The sequence below is a fragment of the Apteryx mantelli genome, chromosome 5 (assembly GCF_036417845.1).
Source record: "Apteryx mantelli isolate bAptMan1 chromosome 5, bAptMan1.hap1, whole genome shotgun sequence".
NCBI classification, from domain to species: domain Eukaryota; kingdom Metazoa; phylum Chordata; class Aves; order Apterygiformes; family Apterygidae; genus Apteryx; species Apteryx mantelli.
Genome location: NC_089982.1, coordinates 36,586,057 through 36,598,786, shown reverse-complemented (window position 1 = coordinate 36,598,786; position 12,730 = coordinate 36,586,057). Strand labels below are relative to the sequence as shown.

At 37.3% G+C, this 12,730-nt stretch overlaps 1 protein-coding gene across 1 annotated transcript in view; it reads left to right on the top strand.

Moving 5' to 3' along the window:
- Positions 1-865: 865 nt before the first annotated feature.
- Positions 866-12,730, top strand: part of IQCM (IQ motif containing M) — an 81,276-nt gene continuing 69,411 nt past the window's right edge. Inside the window, 4 exon segments of the mRNA XM_067297028.1 lie at positions 866-907; positions 1,765-2,068; positions 7,569-7,659; positions 11,818-11,888. Of these exon segments, the coding sequence (XP_067153129.1) occupies positions 866-907; positions 1,765-2,068; positions 7,569-7,659; positions 11,818-11,888 (508 nt within the window).

Here is a 12,730-nt window from a genome sequence, read left to right as displayed (position 1 = left end):
GGGGTGCAGGCCTGCGAGGGATGTTCTCCCTCAGGGCTGGGCTTGGGAGCACTTCTTTATGAAGTGCCCTGGCTGTAGTGGGAGCGTGCACATTGTCTGCTTGGTTCCCACCCCGGCCAGGGACCCAGGGAGTCACTGCGGGGCTATTTCAAGAGGCTGTGCAGAGCATAAAGTGGAGAGGATTTGAGACTGAAGGGATGTTGGGCACATATTTTTACCAAGGACATTTTATTTTAAGGAGAGTGAGAGAAAAGGGAGAACTTTGGTGTCATTCATAATGGAGATTTGTTTGTGCCCTTAATTGAAGCTAGAAGTTCTGAGACACTGAATCACTTCTGACAAGCTTCTTTCTTAAGCTAAATAAAAGTGCTGTGTGGTTTCCTATACAGATTTATCAAACCAGAATCAAACTACAGAATTCTCTAGTCTGACTGGGCACTATGAGGCATGTGGTGCATTTCTTTCTGAAGCTGTTTTATGAAACCTCTCTCCCTTCTGCTTTTTTTCTGTTCAGCTGCTACCCTTCTCAAGTCTGGTCTGTACTGTCTGTTCCATGGGAGACTGGTTACATCTGCAGTCCCTTTCTACGTTTCTTCTGAAAGACCTTTAGGATAGTCACCTAGTGCTAGGATATTTTAAGCGTAGTGTATACACCCCTGATTTGCCATGGCAGCATTACAGTCTGTGGCAAAACCAGAGCAAGGGCCAGAGTTTAGATGGAAGAGGGACTTCATAAAATACTGTGTAATTATTACTGTAATTCACCTCTGCAGGACTACCTATAGATAGGTGTGCAAAATGAATGTCAATTAAAGCAATCCAAGGGATGCATTTGATCCCAGACATAAAGAATTCTAAATTGAACATGCAGATTATGGTAGCCAGTTTGGGTCAAGCTGTGGCAAAAGTGGGTATTGAATAGGAGATTGTAGCTATTAAAAATATTTTATTAAACTGTTTGTGTCTCCATCTGCCAGTAACTTTTCCTGATTAAAGCTCTAGTAATTGTTCCTCTGTGAGTATTACAAAATGCACTAAAATAGTGATCCCTGTTAGAACACAGACCTAAAATAATGTTCTCTAGATAAGAAAAGGATCCCTCTTCTTTATATCTGTGAGCTACCTGCCATGCTGTGGATGTGACGGAATACTAAATAGCGGTAACATATTTAAAATATGATTACAAGTATTTGACTACATTCATCCATGGCATAGTGGGGCAGCTGTATTATTCAGTTGTCCTTAGGAAATTGAATTACTCTGATGATAACAAATGAAATGACTGTTATTTAAATGGGAGACTATTTGCATAAAATAGGCAAATGGTAAATGACCAGCTGTTAAATAGGTGTGAAGGACTAATCACAAAGTTCTGGATCAAGGATGGAGGAATTCTTGCCAAAGATTTTCATATTATGGCACTTAACCTATATGTAAAAATTTCAGCATCAGAAGAGCTTTGAAGATCTGAAAACTACATCTCAATTTATTCATTTTCCTGTTTCATATTTTTATTTAAGAACAAACTAGATTTGCATTCAACAAACTTAACATTTTCTCTTAAATGGAAATAAAGAACAGTAAATCAGATGATAGAGCTTCATTTCATGAGGGGAATACTGTTGAATTTTTTGGCACTTCTGAAATAACTATGTATTTATTTCATTGTTATTTTATATCAGAGGTCTGGAGATAATTCAGTGCAAAAGAAATAATTTAAAACTATGATCACCTTAGTAACATATATATTCACTTTATCAACAGAAATACATTGGATCTGTATCTTCCCAGCACTTTTCTGTACCTTATTCCAAGTGGAGCTCAACTCAGACTCCTATGACTGCCCCTTCTATTTTGGAAAAAAATACCAGATCTTATGACACCAAACCTTTTAGAATGGCAAGTTCAAAAAGAAATTTTCAGCAAGTCTCTTGGTTAGAAGAAAGATTGTACAAGCTACCTGGAAGACCATTTCCTGTAAAGTTCATCCCTACATCTCCTGAGAAGGTTGTCAAAAGTTGTAAGACTTACATCTACCCATCTGCACAGTATATTGTGGAGCAAGAAGGTGAGAAGTGTTTCCTATAATATGTAATTTTTAAAATAGGAAGAAAATCAGCACTTAGCTGTTTGCCCATTGCTGCCTTTTCTGGGCCACACTCTCTTGTGGCTTCAAACTGGTACTTTTGCATGTAAACTAATAGATTTTTGCAGCTGATGAGCTGTATTATAATCTTCTCAATGTCTATAAGCATAGATTAACTTGGTTTATGAATAATGGACACTATCAAAGCTGCACAATGAAAAAAATCTTGAATACAGTCTTGGAATTCTTTTATATTTTCTGTGTTTCCCACAAAAAGTCACTTTTTCTGCAGAAAGCAAATAACCTGGATGTAAAATATTAATTTGCCAAAAGCTCTGCTTTCTATCAAAACAGTATTTTTTCAGCCAAAAGCTTTCTTTATTGAAAATGACCCTTATCTGTTTTTCCACAATGACTCTTTGAGTCACTCTGATGTGCAAGAAAATGAGGCAAGATGGCATGGGAATCATGTGAATGTGCTGTGACATTCATGTGATATCATGTGAATGGTTGTGGTTTGGGCTAACTTTATTTAATTCCCTGATGTTCTTGTTGAGAAGTTAGAGAATTTTTTTTTCACTGGAGATCCTAAACGTTCTATTTCAGAAGAGGGCACATTTTCCATGCATCTCTAGATTTTGTTTGGAAGACTGGGATTTAGTACCCTTTTAAACATGAACGTCCTGGCTTTGTATATTCTACTGCAATTTTCTAAAGAAGAATACCCCTATAATACTGGGCATCTGTAGAAATATTGCCAACATTTTCAAACCTGGCCTGCTGATAAGTTTAACAACTGCCACTAGTTCTACTTGAGGTAAAACAAAAGCATTATAAAAGGCTGCAGAATGCATATCTCTGAAGGAAAAAAAATTATAAGCCTTATTTTCCCTTTTCTGTGAAGCAAAGTTTGGAGCTATTTAGCATCAAGAAAACTGTTGTTTGCATTTTGGGAAAAATGCCTTTAAGCTTTACTCCTTTGCCTTTGTTTGGAGATAAAAGGAATGAAACCACTAAATACTGCAAGGTATAAACCAAATCCAGTTTCCTGCCATCTTTAACCTATAGACTTTTATCTCTATTCTGTACAGTTGGCCTAAGTCCCACAGTACTATGACATTTGGCAAGATCTGAGGGAAAAATGATCTCCTTTGCATTCTGATAGGAATGTTGAAAAAGTCTACCCAGCAATCCTGAAGCTCCAAAGATCCATTTTTACATTCAGATTTGTTGTTTACTTTCTTTTTCATTGTGAAAGAGTCTATCTACCTTTGCTGGATGACACCTCATTTCAGGTACTCCGAATCAAAGAGCCTCTGCATAAATATCTATGTAGGTGTCCAAGGAGTTAAACTGCAGCTAATAGGAATAGGTAGAGGACACTGATATTGTGAGATATAAGTGAATATGCATGTGAACACCTTGTAGAAAGATGACATGGTTCTTGCACTGACTCACCTCATTAACTGAAGTTGGAGCCCAGCAAGGAGATGCTGACTGATACCTGCTGTCTTTTTGGAGTATGTGTGGTTCATTAGGTTTCTCCAGACAAGAGAGAAAATAAGAGTGTTTTTGCAGAGAGAAAACGTCTAGTGCAAAATTATATCTACAAGGAGAATCTTAGAACAACAAAGAAAAAGAAAAAATTAATCTGAAATTTTTATTTTCATGAACTCACACTTTGTTCCAGTTTTGCTATCCTATTTCTTGAGTTATTAACACAGCTATAGCTTAAATTATCTCTTTTTCTGTGTGTCTTTATTCTTGTGCTGGTAAAAGTGCAAAATGGACAATATTAGCTGTTCTTTTTCTCACTTAAAATTCTGATTCTCAAATAGATAATGAGCCAGCCACCTCTCCGAGATTTCACTTTCACACCTAAAGAAAGATTTGTGACACCTTGAATTGTACTTGCCTAAGTGAAAAGAGTTATTGGGTTGCATCTCTTCTAATATTTTCATGATTTTGGAGCCCTTTTGTGAGGAATACAAGGATAAAATAGCTACAAAGAAAGTAGCATGAGCTTTACTGTACTAGCACTCTGTGGTAGACTTCCCAGCACACTCAGCATAAAATGGCTGTTCCCACATACTGGAGTAGACTGGAGTTGCTAAAGCAAACTCAGCAAAGATACAGGGCCCTCTTTCTAACAAACAAGACCTCACTCACCTAAGTGAATGTTCCAGTGGACTTCAATGCAGTTATTAATCAGAGCAGAGATTTCAGGACTGGCTCAGAACGTGTGAGTAGTCCCACTTCCTATGCTATGTTAATAAAACCACCCAAATTCCATAAAATAAACTCTTCCCTAAAATAATCAGTCTCCTAACTTCCTGTATACTTCAGCACTAAACTTTTTTGATAGTAGTGAAATTAGATCTCCTTAGCCTTCCATGATATCATCAGAAATGCGTAATACATTAGCATTGTATTTGTTTCACTGCATAAGTACAGGCAAGCAGATTTATTCATTTTAGCCCTTGGTAACTGCAGCCTTTCAGAGTGCTCTCCTTCCCATTAAGTTTTTCTAAACACACTGTTGTTTTTTTCTAAATATAAGTGGCAAAGAAAAGTGTCCTAGGCATGTAATTTCAGTAGTATCTTCTTCCCTTATGACTCATTACTGCTGAAATCAACACAACTTGGGATGTGCTCAGGAACTTCAGTACCTCTTTGATGTTTTCAAATAGTAACATCTGTGCATGTTTATGACTTCATGCTCTGCCTTAGAGTTAGTCTTGGCCGATGTTTCTAGCTGTTAAATACTTGTACTTTGTAGCAAATAAGGTCCTTGCGCATTATAAAAAGCAAGAGAATTATTATTATTGAATATTTCATTGAGCAAAACAGCAGCAGTGCTGCAAAAACAGACCCCTTTTATCAGAACAGGTTTGTTTTTATCATACAAGTTTGTTTAGAACTTGCACCATATTTTCAAAAGTTTAGCTGATAAGGTTTGGTTTTTTGTTTTTTTTTTTCCCCTCCAGGACATGACCAAACCCTTCCTTTCATTTTCCTCCTTCATTTAGAGACAATAATGCCTCTGTCTTTAAACATCTCTGGATATTCTTGCAGACCCACTTACTGCAGCCTGCTGTCTACCATGACAAATCATTGAGGGAAGAAAGGATACAGAGGGGGAGAGGAGAAAGTGGTGAAGGAAGGCTGGCTTGAGGGTAGATACCCAGGAAAGACAGGGTATTTTCAGGGAATAACAGTGACCTAAAAGACCCTCCTTTAGGAGATGGTTGAGGAAAGAAGGCTGGGAAGGAATCTGTAGTGGAGGAAGCACACAACCATTCTTCCTTATGCTTACACAAATGTGTAGTTGTGTAGAGGCTATATGAGAGAAATATCTTAAAGGAAAATTACACATAATCATGAAGGAACTTTTGTCATCATGCAATACTGCATCCTGTGCATTAGTATCAGAATAGCTGATGTCTGAACAAACCATTTCATGAATCTGCAGGCTGGCAGTGCTGCTGGTTTTGGTACTCTAGTCAAAGGGCAACTTACTAGATCGATTTCTGGAATGTTAGCAGGGTAATTGTCTGTGTCTGACTGTGCTCCATCACTACTGCTCTACATCTCTGTGTAGTGTATTCAAAGTTTTGTGGCATCTAAATATAGCAAATAAATGAGCTATCCTTCAAAGCTCAAAGTGCCAATAAAACTGTGAAGTATGAAATGAAAGTGCCAAGATATGAGAGAGATGTTGCAAACTGGCATGCAAAGAGAAAAGACAATATCAGCAAGAAAAGCCATGTGTTTTACGCTAATATTAAGTCTTCCCATAGAAGATGCCTACCTGGCATTCAGAACAGTAGTGCCATGTGCTGGGGAAGTTTAAAGATGTCCTGTGAAGCCTTTTTGTGTGCTTGATGATACATAAAGAAAGTTTGAAAGGTTTATGTCAAAGAGAGAATTTTTCTGCTTGGCGTCTACATTTGAAATTCAAATTTTCCGTGTTGATTGGGGAGCTAATGAAATGTTAATAATCACAAGAAGCAAGAAACTGAAAGTTGTGCAACTCAGAGGGAAAAGGATTTAGGGTCAGTCTGTTTAAAATGGAGTTTGCAAAAATGCATAAACTTACTGAACACAAAATAGAAGATATACCACAAAAATAAAGAAAAGGCCAAAGATATTCAATCTACCTTGTATCTTCAATGTGGGGGGAAGAAGACTCCCCTAATTGAGCATGTGAACTTGCCCATGACACGGAACATGAAAAAACTGTGATACCTGTGTTAAATCAACGTGCATATTTTAAACAATAGAGGAATGATCTCTGAAGCAAAATGATGTGTCATAAAGTAAAAATAATTCTTGGGGAACTTTATATTTCTGAGCTGGTACATATCAGCATTGCTACTCCAGGTTTGGCACTCCACCTACTGGAGCTACATGGTTTGGTGGTAATTTTTTTCTTTTTCATACTTGAATGCGGGAGTACTTTGCATGGGTGTTGTGCCAGGCTTTTTATGGGTGTTTTGCCAGGGAGTGAGCCACTGTTAGTGGATGCAGGTTGCATCTGCTGCGGCGGGTCTGCTGTGGTGCATTTGCTGCAATGAGGTAAGACAAGCTCACAGGATCAGTTGTAGCTGACTGAAAGCCTGAATCCCCCTATATTTTTTACTTTTGAATTAGAACTCAAACATTTCTCATATTCCACTTTATTTTACTGAAATCAGGAGCCTTCATTTGTTTTCTTCCCTGTGCTTTGTTTCTCTCTGAAAAGTGTGTGTGTGTGTGTGTGTGAGAGAGAGAGAGAGAGAGAGAGAGAGAGAGCGCAAAGTAAGGATCCGTTTGCCAGTGTGCTGAACTGAAGTGGCTGGGGCTTGGAGGAATGAGCATCTTCAGTTCTGCTTTGCCCCTGCAGTTCCGCCCTTGCACTGTGGTGTGATTACAGAGGTACTAAAATAAAAAGAAAGCTTCCAAACTTATCTGTTTGTAAGTGAACATAATATAAAATATAAAACAGCAAAAAAAATTTAAAAAAAGAATATGTTAATTTGGGGAAGTAAGTACAGAGGGAGTATTCTTATTTTGTAAGGAAAGCTACTGGCAGGAGAAGACAAGTTAGGGAAAAAGAAGCAGTTCTTATAGTGTACCCATATTTGAAGTCTATTGAGTGTTTTTGCTATCTTTGGATCTTCTAAAACAATTGCTGCGTGTACATTCCTAATGAGATCTTTTCTAAAGCAATTTTTATGCTTAAAAGTGGTTTGGTTTTCTCTATGCTTGTGAATATAAAACAGAGCTATGTGGAGTGTGTGGTCCACTTGCATAATGATTTGGAGTTCAAAATTAATTGCAGAATGATATAGGAGAAAATGTTTGCAATATGTGCATATGTTTGTCATTTCCCCGAGAAGTTTCTAGTACTCTTTCTTGTAGAGAAACATAATGACTTGGTGTCTCTCTTGGGCTGACTGTGTTTATACATATCTCTCTTACATTGCTTGTCTTTTTCTAGAGAGAATAAGTGTAACTGAGTTGTTGTCCAAGATTGACTCAGTGAGCAGAGCTTTGGAGAATGAGAAAAATGAGAACTTTTCATCTCTCAGGTAAGACCTGAAATAATTGGCTGGACTGTTAATTATTTTACCTCTCAGAGTCAAGTAAGAAGTTGACCATGCCTTTTTATAGGTTACATTTTTGCATTGTTATACTTATGGTAAATTCCTTACTGTAAATTCTTTGAGAAATTATAAAATCTGTGCAATCAAAGTCATCAAGTTCTATGAAATCTAGGAATAAGAGTTCTTTTTGATTGCTTGTGGAGTTAATAGTGCCTCTTGAATATATAGATTATTCCCAAAATCTCATTGAAAAATGCAGGATAAGCTATCTTTCCGGTGATATACTTAAAAAACTTCAGTTATTATAGTAGGCCTGAACCTTACGCTGTATATGTATGAAGCTGTTACTTTAAACTCTTGAATTTTTCTCATTGATTTTAGTGGTCAAACTCATATTTACAGCCTGTAATCCAGGATCAGGCCCTATACCTACACTAAAACACTACTGAGATGTAGAAAAAAAAAGCATTATATTATTTTCAAGGTACACACTTTTCTTTATAAAAACATCAGTTACACAAATACCCACCATATCTGCAGGCTTTCTTTAGAATGTCAAGTTCGCAACTGAGTCACTTTAAAGGTGTTTCTTGGTCAGAAGGACTAACCAGAGAGTTCTGTCTGTGCAAACTAGCTCTTCCCTGGTGGGTGCTGCTCAAGAGCCTGCTGGGAAAGCAGTATAATTGGGGAGAAATGCAGTGAAGAGGAGTCCCCTTGTTTTAAAGTCAGCAAGAGAGCAGAGTTAGATAAATTTGTGGATGTTGGTAGTGTGAATTAGAGCTATTTGTGAGCAGTGTTGGCTTTTGCTGAAACCCAATGGTACAGGATCAGAGAGCTGCACCCAGCTGCCTCTGCTACCTCTGTTTCTCCCCTACACACACTGTGTGCAAAGAACAATGAAGTCATGTGGAGAATATAGCTCTTAATATTCAAAACCACTCTCCTGTTCACCCTATAGTTTTAAATAAGAGGAAAAAAAACACCAAGATCTTTGGCTGATGAAAATCACAGAACTGCCTTGTCTTCAACAAATTGGTGCTGATTTATAGCAGGTGAAGATATGACCCAATTCTGCTAACAAAGATCAGCTTTTCCCTTCTTTCTATTCGATCAGCTTGGCATAATCATTCTATGGCACATCTCTCCCTTGTGGCTGCACCACCTCTTGTGAAACTGCATAGACCTAAGACTGTGCAGCTCTTAACTGAGTTGGTAAGTATTTCCTCATGGCTGCAGCCCATGTGCTCTGATAGGAGTGTATGTATGAACACATGCCCACCCACCAACATGAGTAATGGAGCACACTCCAACCCGTTATGGATATTTATATGCAATCTTGGCAGATACTTTGTGAGCTGAATCTTCCCAAAAGTTGCTTTATGCTTTTGATAATTTTAAAGATTTCTCAAACATCCTTATTATCATTTCAAACACCTTTCTCATATTAATGCCTCAAAACAGTTGACAATAAGTTCCTTTTATCATCTGAATTCTAGTACTTTAAGGAACATTCTTAGTGGAACATTTTCAAATTTCAATTTGAGATTGAAATATTGGTGAGAGAATATAGAGACCTAAGTGTGTAATCTTAGAGACTTACAGTTTTATCTGTTTAGCAGGGTAATTATATTTGCCTTGGAATGAGCACAATGGAAATGGCTGCTCACAGAAAACATCTTAGAAGTATCAGTGAGCTTTGGCTGTTTCTTTCCACATATCCTCAAAGGAAAATAAAATTACAGTTTATGAAAGACTTTTCATTTGCTCCTTCTTCCATCTTCCTAAACTGAATGGATGCATCAGAAAAGAACAAACCTTCATATATTCACTAAAATGTTTATCTGATGATTTTGCAGGCTTTCCACTGCTTAGTCTCCCCTCTCCTTCCCCCACTTCTTGTGTGCAGCTAGATAGAAGAGAGAAGTAGAATCATAATGAGGGAAGGAATTAGGGAGGAACCAATAAAAAAGAGCACTATCAAGCAGAAAACGGGGTGGGGAGGAGATGGTTATGACCAAATGCATAATTTTTTCTAATTTTGGACTTCTTTGAATTTACCTACATCTTTGTGCCAACATTTTGCAGACAGAACCCCACTTTACTGGAAATTCTAGTGTGTGTCTGTTTGCACCTTCTAATCTATTTTATAAGTGAAGATGGTGAAATGAACACATCACCTAGCTACTTTAAGGGCATGCACACATCCACTGCAAGTGTATATATTTATTTATCGACCTGGCTGAAAATAAAATGGGTACTGGCCCAGCATCATCCATAGTACATGAATGCAAACTCTGAACTCAAAATTAATGGAAAAACTTTTTTGGAATTTCTCTTTTTCCATCTCTTACATCAGGCTCTTAAGATTGTTCAAGAATTCCAGGAAAACTCATTTAGTCTCCCGAAGTCCTTGTGAATCTATTTAACGTTCTAATGGTGACACTCCCAAGAAAAATAAAATATAGCTGTACTTCTGATTTTATTTTGTGTTGCTTTTAGTTCAACCTCTTTTCAGCCTCAGTAGCTTGTGTAACCTTTCTCTCACACTTGGAATTCACAAACTGCTTAACATCAGCCTCCTGATCATGCCCTGAAAGCACTGTAAAAGGACTTCAGAGATTTAAAACAGATTTATAACATGGATTTTATTTTGGGAAAATGTAACAAATATCTCAGTGAGAAAGCAGGACTGGTCACTATACTTCTGGATTATAATAGTGTTCTTGGAGGATGTCACAAGATATTTGGGTTAGAGAATGTTAAATACCTTTAACACTACTGAAATCTTATAAGTCTCTAGAAGTAACCCTCTATACATATTATATGAGAACTCTTGATATTACAAACATGGATTTGTCTATTAAATAAATCAAATACAAAGACAAATGCATTCTTTACGTGATAGCATACTTGAATGTGAAAGTAGATTATGTACATGAACTGTGATAGTGATTCCATTTCCCTCAATTTCCTATTGATCTTTCACTAATATTAGGATCCTTGTGTCCATGGTTGCACAGTAGGCATGGAAAAGTACTGCTGTAGTTTTAAAAGCACCTTGGGTTACTGTTGACTGTGCCAATTATTGGTAGGCTCATTTGCAAGCCAGAGGTGAATCTGAGCTGTGCAGTGGAGGCTCCGTGGCTCTTAGTTATTTCACCCGTTCTAGAAACAGGCCATGGAAACAAACTTGTTCCCCTGGATGAGTAAGTTTTCTGTGTCCAGCATTATGCAAAAGTAAGCATAGTTTAGCAGCTAGACTAAAACATTTTAGATAAAACACATTTATGTTAAAATATTTATATTTTTTATGGAGCTCAAAAGCACAATCTCCATGACCGAAATAGATTTCAGCAAATACGTGGTTAGTTCTCATGTACAGTGAGTAGTTTTCATTAACTGATTTTGCCAATAGAATATACTTTTTATTTCTGAAATTATCCACCATGACGGCTACATACCTCATTGTTTTAATGGCAAAATAAATAAAACATCTGGAACTGCTGCAGTTATTCCACAGAATGCCCATGAACAGATGAGCAGACAGATTGGCATCACTATGAAGAGGCAAAGGTCAGGATCAGCCTGCTCCCACACATCCAAAAGAGAATGAAGCTTCACAGAACTCATTCTCCTTGTCTCATTGCTACTTATTATTCACTTAACAGCTATAGCATATCTGTAGGCAATGCCACTTGCCCAGACTTTCTTGCCAATATGGACAAATCTGTGCTTTCCAGGGCCACTATAGATAACATTTTCATACTTTCATTCATTGACTTCTGTACTCAGAGTACCAACATAAGTGGCAGCTAATTACAGTTGAAATGACAGAGGTCTGTCCATGAAGAACTAGACTGAAGCCATCAATTTATTTAATATTATTGCAAAGCAATTTTTAGAGTGCAATGACTTTTAGGCCCATCTAATCAGAACAACTAACTTAAAAATTACAAACTCTCCAGTTAGCAAGTCCCCAACCCCAAATCTAGTAGTTATTCAAAAGGTTCATTAAGACTCTTATTTGAAATGTTAAAAACATATTTTAAAGTGATATTTTACACAGTGTGAGAGTTTAGCTTATAATGTAATCCTGTAGAAATAGAGTAGATGAAATTTTATTTTGTTTTTATTTCTTTTAAGCAGATCCTTTGATTTACCCAGTGCTTCTTCTAGACTATCTGGTGTTCTTCGGTTTAAGATCACATACAAAGGTAAAGAATAAATCCTGTTCTTGTTCACAGAGAAGGTCTAATATGAATGATCTCTACAGAGTATTAAAAAAGAAAAGTTATCCTGAGTTTTTTGAGAGCCTAAGGTATTTTTAAAAAATTCCTCAGTTCGATTTTTTTAAATTTTCTGCAGAACTTCAAAAGTTTTAAAACATCGAAGCTTGCCAAATTTTTTTTTTTTTTTGCAAATGTTAGTTTTTTCTATATCTCCACATATCTCAGGGATGACTTTCTGTATTTATCTCCTAACCCTTCTCCCAGTGAACAGGCTTTACAATCTTATTTGAAACCTTTATTCTCTAGCATTCAAACCCAAAGTGAAAGGTCACTTACTGTGTTTTCCTGTGAGCTATTACACATATTTCTTTGTACACCTGAGCATGTACTAAGAACTTGGCTGATTGACAGTACAACTGTCAAGTTCTGGTCTGTGATCCTGCTTCTAACTGCTGTAGCTTTGATTCTTGATCCTGACTCTTGTATGTGTATCACTTTGTCCTGCTTCTTATCCCAACTGGTTCCTTCTTCCAAACAGCAAGCTTAATCCTGTTTCAGCCTTCTCGTTTGACACCCACATCTTGCTGGATGGATCTCCTGACCCTCAGCTGGGTCTTGCCTTTGCTACCATTTACTGCTTGAATCCTGATCTTAGCTTGTGCTAGCTCTTTGCTGGCCTGAGCTGCTGTAGTTGAAGGCCCAGCTGGCAGCCTGAACTCCTAGTCCTCTGTGGAAACTCACTAAAAATAATGCAAGTGAAAAGAGATCGGCAGTAAAAGCTCCTGATGCAAAATTGAATACTTAATGCTTTCGTAACCTAAGGAACT